At 42.3% G+C, this 24,521-nt stretch overlaps 1 protein-coding gene across 9 annotated transcripts in view; it reads left to right on the forward strand.

The window, feature by feature from the left end:
* The window catches only part of LOC111872852 (plexin-B), a 620,835-nt gene that overhangs the window by 536,585 nt on the left and 59,729 nt on the right, over nucleotides 1–24,521 (forward strand). For 6 of the 9 annotated variants that reach the window (XM_023867057.2, XM_023867062.2, XM_023867060.2 and 3 more), the window contains exon 7: nucleotides 15,636–16,028. In XM_023867057.2, the coding sequence (XP_023722825.1) occupies nucleotides 15,636–16,028 (393 nt within the window). The remainder of the gene's footprint in view (nucleotides 1–15,635; nucleotides 16,029–24,521) is intronic. The other 3 variants (XM_023867059.2, XM_023867066.2, XM_023867064.2) reach the window with 1 other exon arrangement.

The following is a 24,521-nucleotide window of genomic DNA, read 5'->3' on the forward strand; positions in this document are numbered from 1 at the left end:
CCAGAAGACTGCTTTCTTCATTCTTATTATTCACTCATAACTTGTAAATATATCCTCATGCTTTCTGTATTCAGCGACCAGCACTTGGTCCGGGGGGGGGCATTGTTGATTATTCAACCATTTGTATTTTTTATGGAGCAAGGCATGAAAAGTAATGTAGATTGTATATTTATTATTGACAATGCTGATAATGTAGTGGTAACCAGTCTCTCATATTTCTGAGGTCTGCAGTTTCATCCTTGACGCTGGATGCGGACTGATCTAATAAAAACGTTTCATCATTATCGCAGTTTCTTATACCAGATTCTGCATTGATGTCAGATATCGCCCAAAACCCGCATCTTCCCAGTCCTGTAAATTAAAATAACTTTGTTTTCCTGCCCTGATATTGAATGTAATTCCGAAGACTTGGGTGTACCCGTAACGGGCTTGTATGGTTGTCACAGTGACGTGCAGTGCATAATAGTATAACAGGTTACCGGACAGTTAGCAGGCGTTACCGCATGTTGAGATAGGTTGGAGTCTGATAATTGAATACAGTTAGGAAATATCAACATTTGGAGTGTTTAGATGCAGAACTCGTAATGACAAAAGAGATGACGTTTTCTGTGTACGTGCTCCTTGTGTTCCAAATTTTTGCCGTCTGTGTACATTGAATTTGAAGGAGAAAGCTCTAGATCGCATTAAGTGGAGGAACTGTTTTGGAAGAGACTGTGGACCTGTCGTCTTGACAGATTACTGATGAATGAATTAATGTGTACATTGAAGTTCAATATTCTCTCGTAGTCCCTTTATTGTCACTACATGTTACATAATTATGTAAGAAGATCAGAACAACATTGCAGTGATCAGCAGAATCCTTCATCACAACGACCTGCACACCTGACGATGGCTGACTGGGCCGAAGCATGTATTGACAGTACAGAGAATATCAACCGACGTTGCACTAGACGGCACGGAAGTGGAACGCAAGGGCAGATGTACGTAGTTCAACAGGATGTCGCAGTTTAATGTTAAGCTCCTTGTCCTTAAAGGCGCATTGTATTGCATCAGTCAGCTAATTTCAGGATGAAGTTGGATTAAAGGAATAGTTGTGGATAAAGTAAACTTCCGAAAGAGACTACCATTGTTGTGCTTAACTATTTTAGTACAGAAATCAGTACGTCTCACAGTAACCTGTTTCATTCGATAGTTTTTTCTTAATTGTCGCAATTTCATGCCCGAATAGTCAAACTACTTTTGCACGGAAGTCTGTGAGACCAGACAAATGTGATAGAGGTTGGTGGGTGGCAGGAACATGACAGAATTACCGAGTGTTTCTTTCTTTCTCTGTGCCAGTGTGCAGCCATCACCCCGATCACATACCCTCCGACCCACCAGTGCGGTGTGGGGCAAATGATATTTATGTGTTGTTGCCATGGTTACTTGTGGATGATTGGGGTGGTGAAGGGGAACATCGCAGACATTTCATCACAGGGCGAGTGGATGTCGTCACAATAGTGAAACGAAACGAGCAGGGCCAGACAGGCAAATGTAAAGCTGTAACAGGTCATGTGTGAAAGTGATAGAACTGGCGGTAGGCATTCCAGCTGCAAGTTGGCAGTGTCTTGACACAGGATAATGACGCTAAGGGTTTGGGCGAACCGGAGCGCAGCTGAGCTGTGATCAGTAACGAATGTTCGTAATATAGGGGAGCTCGTAAAGTTTCATTAGTAAACATAGAAAAGTCTTCCATTTCCGTTAGAAAACAACCTACATTTGTGCGCCACGAAACGAAATATCAAAGCATTGCTGGAAATCTGTCTCAGGAGATTGAGGGTTGAGCCTTCTGGATGGTTGTTTCCATGAGGTGAACCATAACACGACTGGAGTTCCAGGAGGAAACAGCGTGCTCTGATTTCGGCAGTCTTGAACCCCAAACAAGTGCCTCGAAATTACCCACTAGAACTCTCTCTCCCCCCCTCCCCAATATGCCTTCAAGGTCCCATAACAGGGACACCAATAATACTGTTCCATGAAACAGTCAGTTTTCACATCGAAGTAGCTACAGTAAAATAATCTATTTCTTAGTTTTATTGTAGTCATAATAATTAACCGCTGTTGACTGCTTATCGAAACATGAGTTTCTGGCAAATTAAGCAACTGAAACTCGATGTGGGTGGTTGAAGAAAAGGACCCTGGACGCAAGAGAGTTGTGCGCGCAAACTGGCAGCCTACCAGTGTAGGGGCGGTAAGATGATGCAAGCAGCAAATACATAGAACCATTTACTGTACACGTTTGAAAGAGTAGCGACTGAGTGAGGAGAATTCCGTATCGTGAATCACTGAAATCTAATTTGATTTATTTATTGCGGTTTATTAACGACGCTGTCAGTAGCTAAAGCCATATAGCATGTTATAGTCGGATGATGGAAAGAGGCAGTTGTGGCCTGGATTCAGATATTATCCTTGCACGTGCCTGGAGGGACTTAGAGAACCCACGGAAATCGTTCATCAGGATAATTATTGTCCCGGCCGGTATTCGAACTGGGAACCTTTCGAATAAAGGCGAAAAAGATCGACTCTTTAGCCAGTTTTCTAGATATCGAATCAATTAATTGGCTATATAAGATTTGAGGTTTTTACGGCGGTGACTAGGAAGAATGCCATTTTCTGGGATGTGGCGCCGTGTAGTTCTAATTCGTTATTTGTGTGCTTATAATTACATCAGTAGCATCTTGTTGTATGTCATGATTTGTGATACTCTTGCCATCGACACAACAGATATTTGAAAACAAACCAAAGTAATTGTTTACATTGGTTTTACTTAATAATTGGTACATGTTTCGGTCCATATTTTGGACCATCTTCGAGCAGTTTCATTAAATGCGTCTTTTTCTGCTGTTGACGGTCAGAGTATCAAAAAGAAAAATATCTACCTGTATTTAAACCAACAAGATTTGATGTGTGCATTTTTACTGGAGGGCTTACAGTTTCCACGTGCTGTGTTAGAAATTTGGCATTCTGAATTTGCGTTTGAGTGTATGTACATTTTACATTCCCTATAGCCCTGAAGGTAGCTGTTGTGGTTACTTTGTATTTTAGCGTTACTATTACGTCTATTGTCGTTACGTCTCATGTTATTACCATGATTACAACATTTCGGTAGTTGGTTTAGTGTCACGCCCCTCAGAAATTCGTCCATCCTCCATGTTGCTTTTTTTCCGACCGTGAGACACTGAATGCAAAGGTGACGTCCACTGCCATAACGTTAATATTATAGCGCGTAAGAATCTCGTGAGGAAGCCTGTCAGCTGCCGGACACACGTGACCATCTTTATATGCATTGTTTTCTTGCGCGTTGAGGAAAGAACGCAGAACAACGGATATAAAATATCAGGTCTAATATGCAGGCGATTGCAAGAACAGAAAGAATGGAAACAGACTGTCCTTTAAGATGGCGAAGAACACGAATGCGACGCCAAATATGTTTGTATTTTGTGGGTTTTGCTCCAAATGCTAATGCAGTGCTGTATACGAAATATTCTATCGTCCCATGTGATGCTGCTTTGTTTATGTGATTGACAGTACGGATTAAGCAGCACATGACCTCCCCCTCATGTGGGGAAAGTTGGCGGCTATAAACCGCCATGATGAGAGATTGGTAGACGTTGCAGCAGATGGTGTCCCGCTCAGCAGTGTATTGTGTGGAGGAGTCTTCTTTTTATCTGCGTGACTTGGAAACCAGTACGAGATGTGGCAAAGCGATTAGTGGATGATGGTACACAGATATTGCCTTCTGGGTTCCCCTTTTTGATTTCTTTGGCACGTTCGCGGGAAATTGTAGAAATGCGCCTATTGGCTACTACGCCATGTTTGTGTGATTGTCCATCCGCCTGTCTGCATGTAACGAGAACAGCTGGACGGATGTTTATGAAGTATGATACAGAGGAGTTTTATTAAATGTATCCACAAGTCCCGGTTTTGATTAAAACCGTGCAGCAGGCCCTGTAACTTCTACCAACCTACACTCCTTTGCCTATCTCGACCGAGCAAAAATGTTTTGGGCAAACGTTGCAGACAAATTGGAAAAGTAGTTCCAAGCTTGACTGTTACGCCGCATTTGGTTGGGCGGGGGGGGGTGTAACGTACAAAAGGCAGCTGGTCAATGTGATGTAGGAAAGATGGATGGAGCTGGCGGAAGATGTGTTGTTCCCATAGGAAATCATTAGAATGACGGTACGGTAATGATGTTATGTACTTGCTCGCTGTTTGCGGACCCGCCTGCCTATGCATCTGCAACACACACACATTCAGTATACAGTAGCCTACCAGTTCTACCAAATATCCATCAGCCACGCGAGACCGTTCCTTATTCATTTGAACATAGAAGGAAGCCCCTGTGTGTATGCACCGAGCGTGACGGCGCTCAACGTATCGGGATTGTTTCCTATCGGATGCCCACGGTTCATTGTCATCGCAATGAAACTGATTTTGTGGTAGCAGAACCCCACGGTTTAGTATCGCAAATGTTGAACACGGCCCACATCAAACTGCTATCCACATCACATCAATCCTTACGAGTATGTTACCTTCCCACCTTCCTAGTGTTTCAGGTTGTCATTTTCAGGAGATGTATGTACGAGCACGTGTCTCCCCCATACTAGCTGCATTAGGTTGCCTGTATGCACCTCGACGTCTACCGTGTAAACGTCTTCTGCATCCAACCTGCATTGCTGCAGTATGTTGGGTAATATGCTCTTGCCTGTTAGCATAAACCATTCATGCTACTGCAGCTTTCCCCCTCCCCACATCTTAGAAACCTTTAGGAGCCGGGATAGCTCGGTCGATATAATGACGGGCTAGACGGCTGGGGTTCCATCCCCGGCAGAACAAGAAATTTTTATTTTCTTCAGTGTCCAGACCGACTTTGGGGCCCGCCAAGTCTCCTATCCAAAGGGTACCGGAGGTAGGCTCTTTCCTTGGGGGTAAAACGGTCGAGGCGTGAAGCTGACCACTCACCTACATTTACTGCCGAGGTCAAGAATGGAGGAGCTATACTTACCCCACTTCTTAATGGCGTGGTGCTTAATTAATTAAATAACCTTGCCTTAGGAACCTTCGTTTGGGATTCGGATTTGCTCTTTGGAATTGCGCTGGAAGGAGAGAAGGACGAAAGAACGAAAGCGAGAACTAAGGATAATAATTTGCTATGCCCTTTGACGTGCAACTTATTTATACACTGTGTGCTTCCGTTTATGATGTGCATTCCTCGACCTGGGAACTAGTATGCGTTCCTTGAGGGTACTGGTCGCTTTCCTAAATTCTACCTCCGTGATGTGTCGCTGTGATCTTCCAGCACGGTTTCCACATCGCTGGGAATTTCTAATTTAAAGGTCACAACCGGTCGACCCCTTCTTCGAGTCAAGGGAAATTAAAAGTTATCCTGCACCCCATCCCTTGCCCCTCATGTCACAACGGAACACAGTCTCCCGCTTGTGCCGCGCAGCGTATTGAAACTGTTTTAATCGTGTACAAACTCATTGCTGCACAAACTTGGTCCTGATTACGCCTGACCGAATAGCGCCGCACAGAGGTCGGTTTAATTTGGTTTTTAACTGCAGTAAATCATATGCTAAAAACACTGGACACTGCAAGTAATGGGATGTCATTAGAGTAAGTGAATTGGAAACATCAAATAAAACGAGATAACCTCCGTTCTTCATTCATTGTGCGGTACTACGAACTGGAATAAATCTTTAAAAGTAAATCTATCGGAATATTCAGGCATTCAGAATGTTTGAAATTGGCTGTAAGCCCTTCTGTGATAAGTTCTATTTAATGACGTTTTCTTCTGTAGACGTGACAGGGAAAATGGTACTGGAATGGACATTAAAGGAATAAGATGTGAGGCTTTCGGCTGGATTCACCTGCTCCAGTCAAGTGACGGGGTTTTGTGAATCTTCTGGCTGTGACTTCACTAGCTGAGCTACTGCCGTGTGAGCTCAAGCAGCACGGAGCAGCTTCCGTCAAGAGTACGCCCTTCTGTGTTACAACTCCAAGGACTATGGCGTTCATAGCGGCCGCTGTGAGAACCTCAAATCTAACATGAATTTCGTTAGTTACTATAGGATTCTGACGATGGTGTATAACACACAGAGATATTTGGTTTCCGGACTTTATCCATCGTCCTGGTTTTTAAGATAACTAAGAAAAACACGACGTTTCGGAAACTGGATCTGTTTCCGTCCTCAGGTGGGGGTAAACACCTGCGTCCAGTGATTGAGGCTAGCTCTTTCTAAGGGACCCGACAGAATAGGTGTCGTACTTAATACATCCCTCCCATCAGTCATTGTTTATTTTACCCTATCGTTGCTAGGAAATGTCTCGTTAAAAACGTTACCGCGGCAACGAATACACGCTGAGCAATAAGAGAATTGTTGGGACCGTCATTTTCTATGTGGTCCATGTCGTATCAAAGGAAAGGAGGCGATTAGTTCTTCCCAGAACTTTTTGTTTATATATAGCTATGTAAACGCAATTTCTCTTCATGAAGCGCCAGAGTAGATTAAAGTGGCATAGAGGAATCAAAAACGATTTTCGTGCTGAACACCAGAGTTATTCAAAGCCGAAGTGGCTGGTATTCGTGAGTGAGAAATCTTTATTGAAATATTGACATGGGTGAAGCGTTGATAGAGCATGACATATGAACAGTTTACCGCATTCAGATCGTAAAGCGGACAAGTATGCAGGTCATATTTGTATTTATTATTTGGTACATTATAATGTAAGTAATATTCCTGGGGGTAAAGGGCGGCCGGCACGTAAGGCTGACAACCTTGCCGCCTCTTATGAGCCGATTGTCTAGAAAATGTGGGACCCGCAACATCTCACAACCCTACGGGCCTTCACGGCATGTTACACGGATAGCTTTACCTTTTTTTACATGATAATGTAGCCTGAGTATAGATGTGAGTGACGCATCGCTCCAGCGTGCACATCTCTGGCTTAGAAACATTGCAGTATTCATTTCTGTCAATAGAGTGCACCACATATCGCAGAAGAAATAACACCATGAAGCTAAGAAAAATAAAACTGTAAACCACAACAACAAAACGAATGTAGCAAACAGAATATAACGTTATAGAAAGGGGGGGGGTTGTTTTGATACCCACGTTTTTAAAGGAATATTTGGTGATTTTTCTGTAGAAGGTGATGGGCACTCAGCGGTTTCCTTCCATTTATATAACCTGAAGGTTCATTGGAGCGTTGGCAGGGGTTGGACCTCCTCATCCTTGTCCCCCACCTGCACTGACTTAATGGAACTCAGCCCTTCCTAAGAAGCCGCCAGTTGTGCACCTACTCAAAAAATTCCCCGACGTTTTGTAGACCCCGAAGGTTTATTACCGTATTCACAGGACCTCTCCACTGGTACCTATTCTGAACCATATCAAATCCGTCCACCCCACCCCATTCTTTCTCTTCTAGATCCATTTTAATATTATCCACCCACATACGTCTTGATCTTCCTAGTGTTTTCTTTTCTTGTGACTTTCCTGCCAAAATCCTGTGTGCATTCCTCTGTGCTCCAATTCGTGCTACATGTTCTTTCCATCTCATCCTCCTTGACTTGATCATTCTAATTATACTTGGAGAAGAGTACAGGTTATGAAGCTCCTCATTATGCAGTTTTCTCCAACCACCTGTCACTTCATCTCTCCTCAGTTTAGGTCGTTTATCCAAAAAAAAAATGCATCCATGTGACATTTCGTAACAAACTTGTTTTTAGGTGAGTTGTTAGCGCCACACCCAACCACCAGGCTTGGGAACCACCCCTTGTCGGTTGTCCACGGTTGTTTATTTTAGTATATTCGCATCTACCCTCCATATATGGAGGCCGTCTCCTCAGTCCACTGAGGACGCGCCATGCCAAAGACCCACTTAACACAATTCCCACCTACACTTAGATGTTCAAAGGGGTTTCCTTCCTTGAGTTTTCACGACTAAAATTTTGTATGTCTTTACCATCTCGCATGCCTGCTGCATTTCTCGTCCGTCTCATGCTTCTTGGTTTTGTGTCATGTTCTTAATGTTTGCCGAACAGCGTAAATTATGAAACTTATTATGCCCGCGTGTCCGGCGTAGAGTAAAGGGAGCAAATAAAAATTTGTATACCATCTTCACATGTTTATTGTTATGAAAACCTGTACTCCATGAGAATCGATTTGTTGCTGCCGTTGCTGCGTTTGAGGTGAAATTCACACAAACATCACTGCTCTGTTGATGTTTACATCACTTGCTAGCACACAACATACCTCCCCGGTAAATTTACGGGCATTTTACGTTATCTGTTTCCTGTTACTCTCATTTGGTGCATAGGGCATCCGTGAAACGCTTTGTTTCGCCGCAGTTTCTTAATCTCAGACAGACGGCGCATGCGTCCGCCGCAAGGCCGCTACCTACACAGGACAATACAAACAGAGAATAAACTCAGACATCCATCCATACCTTAAACAGGATTCGAACCCAAGATGTCAGTGTTTGAGCGAGAGAAGGCAGTTCATGTCCTAGACCGCGCGGCCAATGTGATCGGCACACTTTCCGTTACGTGTAACGTAATTATTACGGATATCTGCGATGGGCAATAAATTACACCAAGGTTATTTCATCATTTCGTTACATCCATTTCAACGTACCGAAAATTTCGAAACCGGTACCGTCAGAATGCGTTCCTGTTAAGCGCTACTTTACTTCATTCAGTCTGCTCGATATGTCTGTGCAATTTATGGGTGCAGCACACGACACTCCAGGATGCAGAAACACAGAAGTTCAGGATTGTAACAAAGTGTCGTCACACAGACCACTCTTAGAGCGTTTGCCCAGGGGAGCGTACTTCGCAGTAATGGCTGTACTCCAGTTACGCTGCTCCTAATTAACACTCGCATGTCCCATCGTGGATTATGCAAAGAGTTTGACACCGAGTTGCTTTATATTTCTGCTGTTGAATGCGTTATGTAGGAGTAACAGTACAGCAGTGGGCGACTGGATATGTGCAGTAACTTAATATTCTCCAGTAATCAGCGTTATATGTCCAATTTGAGAATATCGCAGCGCTGGTTTTGAAGAGGTTGGATATGACACCGTGTAATTCCGTGAAATGAACATATTGCCATCATCTTTAGGGTCGACGAATTATCGGACCGCTCGGCGTTGCATCCCACAAGATAGTACTAGTAAGTTCAGCTGGAAGCTCCCAAATATGTTAACTTTTGACTAAATCTGTTTCGTGCTGCAGAGCATTTCTTTAAAATCTGCTACTCACTGAACAAGAGGAGCCCGGATAGCACACCCTGTATAGCGACTGGCTACAGGATGGAAGAGCGAGGAGTCGGAGATCGAGTCCCAGTAGGTTCAAGAATTTTCTCTTCTCCACGTCCAGACCAGCTCTTCGGCCCACCCAGCCTCCTGTCCAGTGTGTGCCGGGGATAAAGCGGCAGGGGCATGACGCTAACCACTAACCTCCAACTAGTGCCGCAGTCAAGAAAACATGGATCCACATATCCACTGTCCCATACGTCTTCATGGCGTTATGCATAATTTGTTAAGCACAGGGACAACTTTACGTTTATCCTTTACTCTCTGTACAAGAATGCACCAATTGTTATGGAGCACTAATGTTCAGCACCATGTATACAAAATCCAGCCATTAAGAAACTCTCCCTCTTTTTTTTCTTAAATGTATTTTTAAATAGAATCCTCATATCTATGACTACGTCCTCCCCTGTTAATCTTCTCCATACTACCAGCCTTACACTGCTTGCACTGATCCCCGTAAAGGTATTAGGCTGAATATAGAGATTATGAAACTTCCCATTTGTTATCTCTCGCTTCTCCTTCCTGTTCTCAGACACATTCAGTGTGCTGGCTTAGTGCAGCTCCCGCCCGAGGGAGAGGAGCCGAGTATATCGGCAATACAAAACAGCAGGCACGTTTTTAGTTCAACCTCTGTCATTTGAGGCCTTAATAAGGAAGATTACTTCTACGTAATGCGAGTGTGAGCACTGCCTATATACAGGGTGTGACTGAAAGGTTTGCACACTCCAAAAGAAGAAGAAATGTCCATGTCAAGATGTGTCCGGAAACACTTCCGTGAGATTCAGTGCATGCATCGACACGTCTCGTCATGGACCGCCGTATCAGTTAAAAATGCCGGGGTAATTGAGGATAATCTGACAGGCATCCTCAGTGCGATTGTGAAGTGCCTCTTCGTTGTCAACATGAGCGGCACATGCAAGGGGTTTTAGGTGTCCTCACAGGTAAAAGTTCAGAAATTTCAAATCTGGCGAGCGTGGATGCCATGCATTGGGTCCTGCTCTACCTGTCCATCAGTCATGATTGGTGTTGCTGAGAACATCTCGCACAGCTCTTCTGGAAATGGGTGACAGTTGAGCATTCTTTCTGCTATAACTCACAAATCAAATGTTGATATGGACATTTTTGTTTTGTTTTGGTCTGTGGGAGTTGTGACAAAAATTTGTCCGCACCTTTCAGTTACATCCTCTGTAGCTTCCTTTTGGAATGTCTAGTAGAAGTTTCAGAATGAGAATAGTAGTACTCATTCATTGTGACAGGCAGTAAGAACCTTCCAAAGTACGGTCCCTTTTGCATTGATCAGGAGTGGAAAATGAACGCCCCAATATCCATGGCACAGTTAATTAACTTTATTTTTAAATCCGACGCCACAGTCATGGATCGAACTTGTGGAATCAGCAGTTATGTTCCCCTTGTTTAAATTTTAACTTCTGAGTAATAATATACAGTGAATGGAACAATCGAATCCAATTGCTTCACTGATTTCATTTGTGTTTTCATCATTTTCCTGGAGGGTGTGTATAAACACAATTGCATCTCATTTACCTCCCACGTATGCCAGTCAAGAGATACGAGGGCTGTATCTATAATGCAGAATAACATGAGTGGCCAGGGGATGAAGTGCCCTGTGAGATAGCCCTGCGAGCCATATTTACCATTACAGCGCCCTCGGGACGGGTGTATCACTGTTTCCCTGTGGTTCCTCAAGCAAGCCCTACTAAGGTAGACGAGTCTGTTCACATCCACATTGCCCTTAGAATCTTTGACCGGGAGGATATATCATTACCAAAGAAATTCTTGTTTTATTTAAAGCCAATTCAGTGTTGAGAAGAATACAAAAGAGAATTTTTATACCCAAACAAACTGCGTAAAAGTTGTCCCTGTTCATAAGTAATTAAGCACTATAGATGTGTAGATCCACTTATTCTTGATCGCGGTACTACTTGGAGTTGAGTTGTTAGCTTCACGCCGTGACCGCTTTACTTCTGGGGAAAGAGCTCCCGGTACCCTTTGGATACGATGTTGGGTGGGCCCTGGAACCGGTCTGGACGACGTGGAGAGGAGGAAAATCTTGCTTCTACTGGGACTCGAACTCCGGCCCCTGGGCCGTCCAACCCGTAGCCAGTAAATTATGAGGGAGGTTGATTAAATAGGTCACAGATGGATATACAACATAAAATATGTGATACTAGAACCTGGAAAACATTTATTTCTCGACATATCCTCCGCCAACATTGATGCCCATGTCCCATTGCTTTATCATTGCGTCGAAACCCGCAGTGTAGAAGTCTTTTGACTGCTGTTTCAGCTACTTTCGCACCTCCATTTCAACCCTTTCGTCATCAGCGAAACGTTTGCCACCAAGATGACTTCTTTCAGCGGGCCAAACAGATGGAAGTCACTAGGGGCCACGTCCTGGCTGTAAGGCAGATGTTCAAGAAGTTCCCACTGCAGTTCTTCAGTTCTCTCCTGTGTTGCTCGGACCATACGGGGTCTGACATTGTCTTGATGAAGCAGTACCCCCCTTGCCAGTTGGTCTGAATGTTTTCTGCGAATTGCATCTCGAAGTTTTAACAGAACTTCACAGTAAGATGCAGAATTCACATTTTCACCGCGCTTCTGAAAATTGGCTAACAGTACTCCTGAGAATCTCAACACACTGTAAGCATAACTGTCCCATCTGGTGTCGTAACCTTAAACTTCGAGCTTTTTGCTGAAGGTGAACTGAGATGTTTCCATTGCACTGAAGCACGCCTTGATTCCGTAAGGGAATGCGGATGAAGGACAGACCCTTTCGGTTAATTTCTTCTCGATCCTTAAGTTATCTTAGGCACCCACCGTGTGTACACTTTCCGAAACTTCAAGCAATCATCAATTATGCTGTACACTAAACCATGGGAACACCCTAGTGCAGTGACTACTCTTTCTATGCTCGAATCAAGTCTTCCACCTTCTACACAGTTGCTTCTGTCGGAATCACAAGAGGGTGACATGGTCGGGCAACATCTGCGACTTTCGAACGTCTTCTCGACCCAGTTGTAACCGCTTGCCGCCACAAACACTTCCCACCGTAAACAGGAAACATTTCTTTATGAATATTCTCTTCATTCAGTCCTTTTGTCCACAAAGAGAGCACAAGAGAATGGTACACTTCGATATTACTGTTATAAAGGACTATCGCCATTTTGACTACTGAAACCAGCCTGTGAACATGCGCATGTGCTACCCATACTGTTATGAAGCTGGACTGTGCTGCTACCTAGTGATACACATAGCCTATTACTTCCATTACAGCTGTTTTACTTCCATTTGCGACCTATTTACTGAGTCTCCTTCGTACGTATGTTTTGGAAACTCATTTTTTGCTATTTTATTTGCTCTTATGGTTCTTTATGCTCGTTTATCTAAAATGAAAATGACAGTACACCGTTTTCTTTCCGTTTTAGTTTCATGCAGAAGTGATCACCAGATGTGGTAAAGGTAAGTAGGGTAGACGAGTGCCTTAGTTTGCGTATACTTTGTTGCATACACTTCGTGTAGCAAAACATCTGCTGCTGCTGTATTTTGTGATTGGCTAATTCTCTGCACGATGAGATATTCATGGCAGAACCGATAAAGTAAGGTTTGAGTTTTAAATGCTGTACTTGTATTTGCGCTGATGCGGATTGAAATTGAATAGCCATTTGAGACATTCACTAGAAAATTTAATCGAAATTCATATAATAGTTACCGGGACAAAAGATCCCGAAAGTCAGGTACTTCACCGCGTGTGCGTTCACTTGACTCTCTGTTCGTCTACATTATTGATTCGAAGTAGCGTTCTTAGATTTTTGCATTTGCAAAGCAATGTTAAAAACATTTAGGAATGCTTTTTCTTTAATTTGTGATACTGTTTACATGTACATGCAATTAAATTTCCTATTTTGAAGTGCAATAAGTAATTCAACTACAGTCTTTAAGGAAATGGTTCCAGGAAGAGGTTTAATTGTTTTTCTCCCCAAGTTTATGGTTATAAATTTGAGCTTTGGACGAACATGTGGAGATCCAATATATCTGATAACCGAATTCTCATTCTTTCTGGGAATTTGGGCTTCACCACTCAGTCCACGAAATTACCCACTTCTCATTATGCTGGTAATATTTTTGTTTTTGTTGCTAGTGGGTTGGGACTAATCCCTCGTACTGCGGCTACTTCTGACCTATTGTACCAGCCACAGATGATAGGTGAGGGTGATTGTATAGCAATTGGTGGGATGAGATTGGCAGGGGAAACCGAAGTACTCGGAGAAAACCTGCCCCAGCGCCATTTTTTCCACCACAAATTTCACTTGACCAGACCCAGGATCGAACCCGGGCCGCCGCGTTGGAAAATGCTGGTAACATTAAATATCTCAGTGGTTGATACAGCGTCATTAAGTCGCATGGTTCAGTCGGGTAATCCTTCTAATGTAGATTTCAGTCTGTAGTCTCATTTGTACGTGCTGGAAATTGTGTACGTGGTCACTTCTTCAGATATCTCTGCCCCCGTTGAATATGTATCTGTTGCCCCCCCCCCCAATATCTCATGAATGTTTCATCCAGCTGTCAACAGGACTTCTGCCTCAAGGGGTACACCACTGATGTTTATTCTCTATTATTACTAAAACAGCGATTTGTAAAATGCATGAAACCTTGTGATTCAGTATGCCTGTAGCATTATACTTGATAGACTAATGCTATTTTAGTATTGTGATAGGCAACCCGCGGCCCTCCTTTACTTCCCAGTGCTTCCCTCAAGTCAGTGTTACGAGTATGCATGGAAAAATATGCATTTAAAAATAAATTAAATTTTTATTGCTCTTTCCCAGACTCAAAAATTGTAATATTTACAAACCAACTGATGTAAATTTCATTTACTTTCGCAAAACAAAGGTTAAATTTATGTGAATGTACAAATTCATAAAAAGTGAGAGTAACTTTAAATGTATACGAGGGGTACACCGTACCTTGAGCAGGCGCTTTATGGAAGGAACGTCCTCTGTGCTCAACAGGATCTGCGGTACAGTTGCTTCGGTTCCCATCGTGTTTTGAAAATAAAATCTAGTAAGTTTGTAATGATGGTCGCCCTCAGAGTTGGTCGAGATGGCCTTAAACCCTGCTTTAGAGCTTGTGGGTCTGGAAACAAAGTGAGATTCACGAAAGCGCGGGCTCGCGGGCGCGCGGTGGATTATAAGTAGTTCCGATTCTGCTGCTGCTGCTGCTTATGTACCGAATGCAGTACGATTTCAGCCGACTGTTCGGTACTCAATAATCCTACCATCGACGCTATAAAGTTGCGATGCTGACGGCGTCGTTAAATAATAACTTACCTGCGATTACATTGGTGTTATTTCTTCTCACTTTCGAAGCACTTGTTATTATAACCTGCCATGACTGCAGTCAAAGGGAGTATTTCAAAGCGGACCGAAGAATTCTCCCTCTTTTATGTTAAAGATTCTGCTGTTTACATCATTTGTAACAAAATATATATATTCAATGACTGTAATATTAAGACGCACCAAGAATCAAGATAGAAAGGAATATGAAACCTTTCACTGCCGGAGAAATGGAGGGAGTTGTAGGTGTTGCATTCTTTGATAGTAAAATATAATTTATGAAATTATTTTATCAGGGTTCGCCTGGGTAATAATTATTGAGAAACTCTTAAACAACTCCGAAGAACCCGTAAAAGCGACGGCCACTTGTTCTCAGTGATTTTCTTTAATGAATAATGAAATCACTTTCGTGGGCGATACAGCGCAACTTTTTTTTTATTTGACTATTGACTTGAAATTTAATATAAAACCAATGGAAAGGGCCATTCTAAGTGCGGATTTCCACAGGAAAGCGATAGAGTGAAGCGCTGGAATATTATAATTGAGAAACTGATTGTAGCGACGAATATAACGGAAAATATGAATATTACGGTTGTCTGGAATGTGACATATAGTCGTATAGCTACAAGACTACACCCCATCACGTTCAAGACCACTGTAATCTTGTTGATAACCTATTCTGCTTTGTATATCGTTGGTATATAACATTGGGCCTAATTGAAATATCTCTTGCAATCTGAATTGTTCTGTCACTTCGCTAGTGGAATTTTCCAAGTCGGCTTCGAAATGCGCGAACGAAGTGGCCCAGCGTGAAGATGGAAGTAGCGGCGTTGGCGTATTGTAGCAAGGGTGAAGAAGAAAGACGGGAGGGTAGGGACGCCGACCGCCCTTCTGCAGCAGGTTCTGATTACGCTCTGTTTGTTCTTGCAGGTCCAGTTAACAATCCGCACACTTCCTGAACTGCCTTCCGGAGCAAAATACAGATGCGTGTTTGGGAAGGCGGATCCCATTGATGCGGTTGTGACTGCATTGGGATTATCGTGTCCGACCCCTGGAGTGGCCGGACGACCAGGAATTCCGGAATCAAGGGATCACGTGCTTGTCCCACTTTCTGTCCGCTCGTCTGAAACCAATAAGGATTTTGTGAGCCGTAACTTCGCGTACTATGATTGTGCTAGGCACACAACGTGCATGGACTGCGTGAGGTCTCAGTGGGCGTGCAATTGGTGTGTGTACGAGAACACGTGTACGCATAACACAACATCGTGTCAGCGTACTGTCATCAGTGGAGAAAATGTAAGCATACTCCATATGCTGCAACAGGTATTTAGCACTTTTTATCTACTCACTGTATAGTAGGCGAGCCATAAGAATACAGCAGTATTCTGCAGCTGCAGTAGCCTCTGTTAGAGGAAACGGCTAATTGTGCAGTACTCAGGATAAATTAGCAGAACACTTTCACAATTCTTAATTTTTAAAATAATACCATGCAGAATTTCAAGGAATCAGCACAATTGTATCAGAGAAGTAATGAAGAAACAAATGTTTGCAGGGGGTGTAGCATTTATAGTACAATGCAGATAATATCTCAGTGATACTGTCAGTTCCATAATGCTAGTAGAACATTCCGCGGAAAATTTAATCAATATGTGCTGTTTTCAGTCACTCATAAATAATGAAGCTTTCAAGATTGTTGTCTGAAAACTGCAGTGTCCTTCAGTCTGATTCGTCATCACAACTAGCCACACAAAATCTGATTGTTGAAGGATATTGCTCGTTGCCACGTTGAAATGCGGAGCAATTTATCCCCTCACACCGGGCGTACTAAATCCCATACCAAAACAGTACATCTCGGTTACGTAGCTAACAGTTTGATCTCATCTTCCGAGGTCACATTAAGAGGCGTTCCCCTTTCCAGAGTCGGCATTTCTTTAGCGGGGGTTAGATCCACATCCATTCATTAAGAATGTGGAGGGGTGGAGTATTATATTCCTTCGAGGTCTTGTACATTGCCCACCCGTCCCCGAAAATTCTTCCATCATGTAGTTTTCACGTAATTCTGAAAATATTTTCTTTTTGCCGCTGTTATGCAACAGTATGTCGCTAGTGTCACGCACTGCATACTTCAGCAGAATTTGCTTGCAGTTATTTTGCAGCCTCTGACAGTAGCATTCAACCTGAAAAGTTAAATATCTCACTTCAAAACCCAAGCTTCCTAGTGATTGCCATTGATATTCAGAAATGTGAAATTGGTGTGGTGAGGTAAAGAAAGTACCGTATTCCGTTCAATTATGCACACAAATTGAAACAAATCAAATTATACAAACATTTGCCATGCCGCCTTAAAAAACGTACAGGAAACTGCAACATTGGCCCCAACTTTCTTTTATTCAGCGAATTTCTGCATGGTGCGCTTAGTAACGAGTCGATTTAATTTTGTATTTCAGGAAGTATCGCCTTCTGAAGGGGGTACGCTGTAGCGTAGTTGGTTGAGGCACTATGCTACAAGCTGGAAGGCCGTGGGTTCGATTCCCGATGAGGTCATTGGATTTTTCAGTTGACCTAATCCTTCCAGCCGGACTATGGCCCTGAAAGTGAATGCCAGGAATCTTCCTGGGGTTAAAGGGCGGCCGGCGCGTAAGGCTGACAACCTCACCTATCGTCTGTGAGCCGATTGTCTAGAAAATGTGGTAACCTCGACGTGTGACAGCCCTCTGGGCCTCCACGGACCATTTCAGAGATAGCTTCATCTTTTTACCTTATATCGCTTTCTGAAATCAATAGGCAAGTTGTTGTTTTCATTGGTTTAAACGCGCTGTATAATAATGTTCTAGGTACTGCTAAATTAGCCGAGTTTCCCCTGTAGCTAGAGCTCTGGATCTCAAGCAGAGGCCACCATACACTCTTTGGTAGTCATAACCATTTCCATGCTAATCACGCGATATATCGTTAGCAGTGCTGACCTCTCTCGTATAAGAGAGTGTGCGTTTATAGATTGCGTAAGACCTCTGAAAGGAACCTCTCTTACCGTATTCCAGTAGTTAAAACTGTTTGTGATTTTCAGTAACAGAAATTTTACGGTACCCTAGAAATAAATTCTTTGTGCAAAAAAGAAGAACTTAGAATGGTAAGGGATGGTTTTCATTTTCATCAGCGCTGTCAGAATGTGCTTTATGTAGAAAATGTTCTATTTTTAATGCAGACGTTTGTGGTCACACTTCATTAACATTTTGCATTTATACAGAACCAGTACGAAGAACAGTGTAAAAGCAGGTTTGTCAGCCGAGTTTACAACAATAAGTCTGCATGTTTTATAAGAAGTGCGTTGGAAGCTAGCGTTCCCAGAGGCTACGCATTCTGCAGCCCTTAAGCCTACATACACATAGCTGCAGTTCTGTTTGTAAGAGGCAAGAAATTCGGTTCTGGAATTACGGAAACCTTTTATTTCTGAGTACATTTTCCTATCAAATTCAGACATGTTGACATTCTGCGAAATAACTACCGAAGATAATGCTTTTAATCCGTTAATAGCCTAGACGCCTCCAACATCAGCGAAGTCTATTCTTCTGGCTCGCCTTCTGTACTTTAGTGACGGATAGTGAAGGGCTTATAAGTTTGTATACCCGTATATACAGTTGAAATGAAATCAAACTCTACTCATCCATATTGCAGAAAATTGGTTCTCAGATAAAATTTTCAATATGAAAGTACGTCTTCTGTCTGTGTTTTTTATTTGCGCTTTCAATGCCCAGTTCTTGAAGATAAAAGTGAGAATTTTTTCCCTTACTTCGATGGTAACGCCTGAATTTTATCTTTGAACAGGTAGAAATATTCAGTAATAAATTACAGAGAGGTTGCAGTAAGGCAGTAAGGGTTTCGTTTCTCTTACAACTCAAAATATCAAACCCATCCTGAGCATAAGGTGATAAAGTTCAGAAATGAGCTATTGGTTTAGGATGTAAATAGCTAAAGAGAAGTCGGTCTACAGCCCTGCAGCTCACCTCGCTGTTCTGACCGGTTCAGGATTTACGATGAAGATGGTAGAGGACTGTTCAGTGCTTGTGTTGTTTACGCTCTTTCGACTGTGGGGGTTACAAGCGCTGTATGTCTCGCCGGATTTCAACTGGAAAGACTGAATATGTTCACGAAAAATTTCACTCAGGATTCTCTGCTTCTAAGCCGATCACAGTAGCCGAGGGGTCTAAAGCATGAACTGTCTTCGCTCGCTAAAACGCTGGGATCGTGGGTTCGAAACCCACTAAAGACTCGGATGTCTGTGTGTGCGTTTATTCTGTGTTTGTTTTGTCCTCTGTACAGGTAGCGGCATTGCGACGGGCTGATCACTCGTCCAAGGAGTCCTNAAAGGAGTCCTACCGTCTGTGCAAAAAAAAAAAAAAGATTACGTAACTGAAGATGAGGCCAGGGCCCAAAAGAGGGCTTGTAGGGCAATTGATGATTGAAAAAATCTCTACTTGTATTTTAATACAGAAGTGTAGTGTAGTCATACGTTGTCTGCTTGATCTTTTTTAAATTGTTGCTGTCTCGGTAATAACGTTTGTTTAAGTGCTGTTTTCTAGAAAACAATGTTTATAATATTAATATGGTATATCTCTCTATTCTCATGTCCTGTTCTTTCCTAGAATGCTATTTATCTGGTCGGTTTATGAACACAAATAGGTTAGTAGATGAAAATCGCAACGAAGTATTGCTATTTATTTGTAGTTTGTAAGATTTCTCGACATTAGTCTATTGGTACTTGCTCACGCTGGTCTTTCGCTTGCGGATTTTTTCTTTTTTCTTCTACCCTGAAGATGGAGGCGATACGTTCCTCTGAAACGTCGGTTAACACTATCTACACGGCGCCATATCCCAGAAGACTGATTTCTTATTTGTAGTTTGTTTAGTGACGCTGGCAGTAACACAGACTTCTAGCGCCAGAATGACTTCATGATAGCTAATAGGCCTAATGAATCGGAAAGAATGGTGAGGCAATCGGCCATGGCGTGGTTTAACATACCATCGACATTTTCTTGGCAGAACTGAGGAAATCCACGAAAAGCCTCACCCAGACTATTTTGTCTTCAGTCGAGATTCAAATCGGTCACCTTCCGAGTGAAAGTTGGAGGCATTACTTGAGCCAGCCTGCTCAGTCCAAGTATGAAAGTTAATATGAAGTTAAGATCTAAAGGTCTTTGACTGTGGTGTATCAGTACTTTTTGACTCTTTTTTGGGCATTGTCGGATGTCATTTTTATTTAAAAACAGCGTTTCGGAGACGATTCTTGCTCCCTCTTCAGGCGAAAACCTACTCAGTTGGGCATAATCGATGGAGCTAGTACCTATTTCCGGACCAGAGTCCAGTCTCCGAAACGTTGTTTTAAATAAACAAAAAGTTCTGGGAAGAATTAATCACCTACTTTTCTTTCACCGCAATTTGAGTATCTGATACGAAAATTATGTTGAAAGAAAACGTTAATATGTATGAGTAATGAAGTATATAAAACAATATAGTTTTGGAGAACGCATTGTTGGTATTACTGATGAGATGACCTCAGATGGCATGACATACATACCAACTTTCAAGAAGATCGATTCAGGAATTCATGTAATACTAAGGGTATTATCGCAGTAACTCGAGAGACTGTTGTGTTGGTACACCTGATGAGAGGGATATCTTAAGTAAGCCGTGGAGATGGCCTCAGGTGGAACGATATGCATACTAAGTTTCATGAAGATTGGTACAGGCGTTCAAGCAGTATTAAGGTTTTGCCTCAGAAACATGATATGTTGGTATTACTGATGCGAAGGATTTATAAAGTATGCCGTTGAGATGGGCTTACGTGCCATGATATACATACCAAGTTTCATAAAGATAAATTGAGCCATTCAAAAGTTAATTGCGGGGGCTATAGACACACAGAAAACAAGGTGCTGTTATAATTCTGCTTTTATTTTTTTCAAAATAAGGAAACCGGCTAAAAATAGGACGATGGATAATGTCTAAAAAGTCAGTAATTGAATATGAACACAGAGCTTACTACGAATACGTTACTTGAGATAACCGTGAGGTATTGAACTCTGGACCTGTTATAGTGCACAACCCCGAGGGAAATACTGAGACGCCTGAGGAAGCTCGCAGTCCAGCTTTAAGCCATATCTTGTCGCTTTAATTTGAGTTCAGTGGTCATTGGTTCCTTATATTCGCTACATACAGAGTAGGTGCCGGAAACAGCGGACTAAAACATAGTCGCATGTCGCTTGTACTGACGTCAGGAGGGATATGAACTGTGTGCGCTAAGTTTATAACTTACATAGACACATCTCACAAGTACTCCTTTCCATGCTGAATCCTACAGACTCTGTCAGTGTTCCTCGTTTAATATTGCAAGTGAAAGGAAGCTCTCTGGTGTTGTCTTTGGCAAACACGAATCGCATATTTGTGACTCTTCACCGTGGAAGTTACAAGATTTAAAGGTAGAAGGGAAATTATTTACAGGAGTGAGTAGTTTTAAATATTTAGGAAATATCATCAATAATACCTATAACACCTACACGGACTTTACTATACGTTTCGTTTAAACACATTTTAATCAACATAACTAGTTTCATTGGTATCCCAAACTATCAGAATATTGTACAATACTTCCATTCCAACTGAATCATAGGCTTTCTTGAAGTCTACGAATAGCTGATGTACTGTCTCATTGTACTCCCATTTTTTCTCCAATATCTGACGAATGCAAAAGAACTGATCTGTAGTTGATCTGTTACGTCGAAACCCACACTGATGATCCCACATAATTACATATATATATATGGACTTAACCTTGAGAGAAGAATATTGGATAAAATTTTGTATGAAGTTGATAGCAGTGATATCCCCCGATAATTACTACTGTCAGTTTTATCACCCTTCTTGTGAACTGAAACAATAATAGGCTCGTTTCACTGATCAGGCAATTTGTCCTTATGCCAAATAGAAGTACGAGTACGTAATTACGAGTAGAGTGTGGATCTTAGAACGTAATATTTCGCCTCCTGCTTGAATAAGTAGTGCCGGAATTTGATCACTACGTGGCGATTTATACCGTTTCAATTTTGCAATAGCACTTTCAACCTCAAAAGGGCTGGGATCAGGTACTAACGGCTCAGCTGTATGTATTTCTGTCTGCCTAACAGCACTGACCCTATGTACNCTGCAATTTGGCTTGTTTCCTTTGTTCTAATAATTTTGAGCCTTCTTCGAACCATGGCTTATTTTTCCTCAGTTCATAATAATGTAGACTTCCTCTGGCTGAAATTTTGATATTCGCTGCAATAGTCCCCAGGTTCTATTAATATCCACCTCAGCGTCTAAGTTTTCCAAAGCTGCGGACCTATTTTAGATTTCAACACGATACTGCTCTTTACTCTCTACTTCTTGAAACTCATATTAAACATAAATATTTTATTGCTTAATTGAAGCAGTTTGAAATATACAAACTCAAGGTTAATACTGACGTTTTACTCTGTAAGTATGCTTGATAGAAACTGGAGTAAAGTAGGATTTATCCATCCTGTCTGGGATGTAACCACTTATGCCAGTCCTCTCTACTCATGAAATTTAAGTTACCTTTAGCCTGAAAAGTGTTCCTGCCGTCTTATCTTCCATATTCCCCCCTCAGCATGTGAAAACTTTGGCAACTTCTCCTTTCTTCTGATATATAGTCTACATTTCCCCGTCTATACTGATAAACCAGCGTCCCTGCGAAGTTTTAGGTGTGGGCAAGTGCCTACAGCGGGGAAATTATAAGAATGTACGAGTATGCGAGGTGTGACAGATAACCGGCCTGAACCTGACCTCACCCTCCGACTATACAGGCATTTGAACGTTTCTGCCATGTCTGGAAATGGTGCAGGGATTCATTGCAGTTGTCGCGTTGCTTTGATCCTGTTTATGTTACTCAAAGTAGTCCTGTGGCCTGAATGTGTTGCTCAGGAACAAATCAGACCAGTACGTTGTTTTCCGATATTTGATTTTTGTTTAAGTAATAATTCTCCTGAAAATGTTGTGCAAGAAAGATCATTGTTATAAAGACAAATGCAATTCTGCGGCCAAATATTTGGTCATTTCACATGAATACATAGCCGTTAACGTTTGAATGCTTGTGTGGTGGTTTGTTGTGGAATTGTAACGGACAATTCGATGGACGAATAAAAGGATGGTAGTGTAGCTTCGACTTTTGATTTTGACATTCCTGCCTCTTTCGGCGTTGGAGAAACCCAAGTTTTCTCGTCGAAGCTTTGGAATTTTGTTTTTGGTCGTACACAAATATTTAAATCTCAGCACTGGTCGCCAGTTGTTTATGTAAATTAGAGTTCTTCAACAAGTCTCGTTCAAATGCCTGAGCAAATTATTTTCAATATTATTTTTGATAAAGGACCGCATAGTGTGCCATTAAATCCACAGATCCAAGTGAGTCCCAATGACTGAAACAAAACTGGTAAGTTATGTAGCCACCCGATGCAACATGCGACAATTTTGAGTTTTGTTAGAGGCAGCACAAGAATATGAAGCATTTGGATACTTCACATCTCACAACATAACTGCAATGTTGAGGCCCTTATTCACAGGCGGTTGTTACTTTGGCCAGTGCCAATTCTTTACCGAATCCCACGGTGGTTCTAAGATCTCCGTGTCTTTTCGTTAATTTTTATTCTGTAAACCGTAGTTCTCTTATTTCTGTAAAGCCTTGCAGTTACTCACCCTGCATGTTCATCGCTACAGCGCGTGCTCATCTGCAGTGGAATAAGATTATAAGAGTGAGGAATGAATTGAAAATGACGTGGAAAGAATGAGTCGCTGCCTGTATAAACTATTCAGTGTTGTGGGTGAGAGATATCATTCGGAAGTCTTCATAGTAAACGTAATAATTTGCGTAGTTTTCGGAATAAAAATCAGAAAAGGCTTTATGTTAAATTAGTGTTATGACTGAATGCAGTGTCCGACTGGTGTGAAATCTGTCGCGGTAAATGTGCGCCAGGCTAACCGCACACCGGGCCGAGAATGGGCCCTTAAGTGCCACATGAGAACCGGGGTTGTTACTCACTCGGACCATGACATTTAGTGATGTTAAGTAGTCCTGTCGTACGCTCCTGCGTCCTGTTAGTAACTTATGACAGCAAAAACGGCAACGTTAGAAATGCTTCGACATAAAACTTCGTAATGAACTACGTTATTCCAATAAAATTCGTGTTCTGCACATTTTGGTATCTACCTGCTTCCTTTTTGTTTTTTTACATAAGTTTTACTTTAACAAAGAGGTCTTTGGAATCCCGCTTCAATCCATATAAGCCCAACGTTTGATGTTCTGTCAATATTCTGTCCTTATGCATAAATCAGAATTGTTAGTAGTTGCGTGTAGGACTGCCAGGCAGCAGTTCTGTTTCGATCGTTGCCGAAAACAAATTTCCATTGTTAATAACGTACATCCATGTTAAGTGGGTCCCTGTCACCATGGCGCGTCCTCAGGTTGCGGATGGAAGAAACGCCCACCAGGTATGGAAGGAAGCTGCGAATATATTGAATAAACAGTGGCTGACAGCCGACAAGCGGTGGTTCTCCAGCTTGGGGGTTGGGCGTGGGGCTAACAACTCCTCACCGTAAAAAAATAAGCCCGTTAAGAAAATGTACACAAAGCAAAACTGCATAATGAAGAGCTTTATAACTTGTACTCTTCTCCAAGTATAATTAGAATGATCAAGTCAAGGAGGATGAGGTGGGCAGGGCATGTAGCACCAATGGGGAGAAGACGAATGCATGTAGGACATTGGTTGA

Source organism: Cryptotermes secundus, unplaced genomic scaffold (assembly GCF_002891405.2).
Source record: "Cryptotermes secundus unplaced genomic scaffold, Csec_1.0 scaffold298, whole genome shotgun sequence".
Taxonomy (NCBI): Eukaryota; Metazoa; Arthropoda; class Insecta; order Blattodea; family Kalotermitidae; genus Cryptotermes; species Cryptotermes secundus.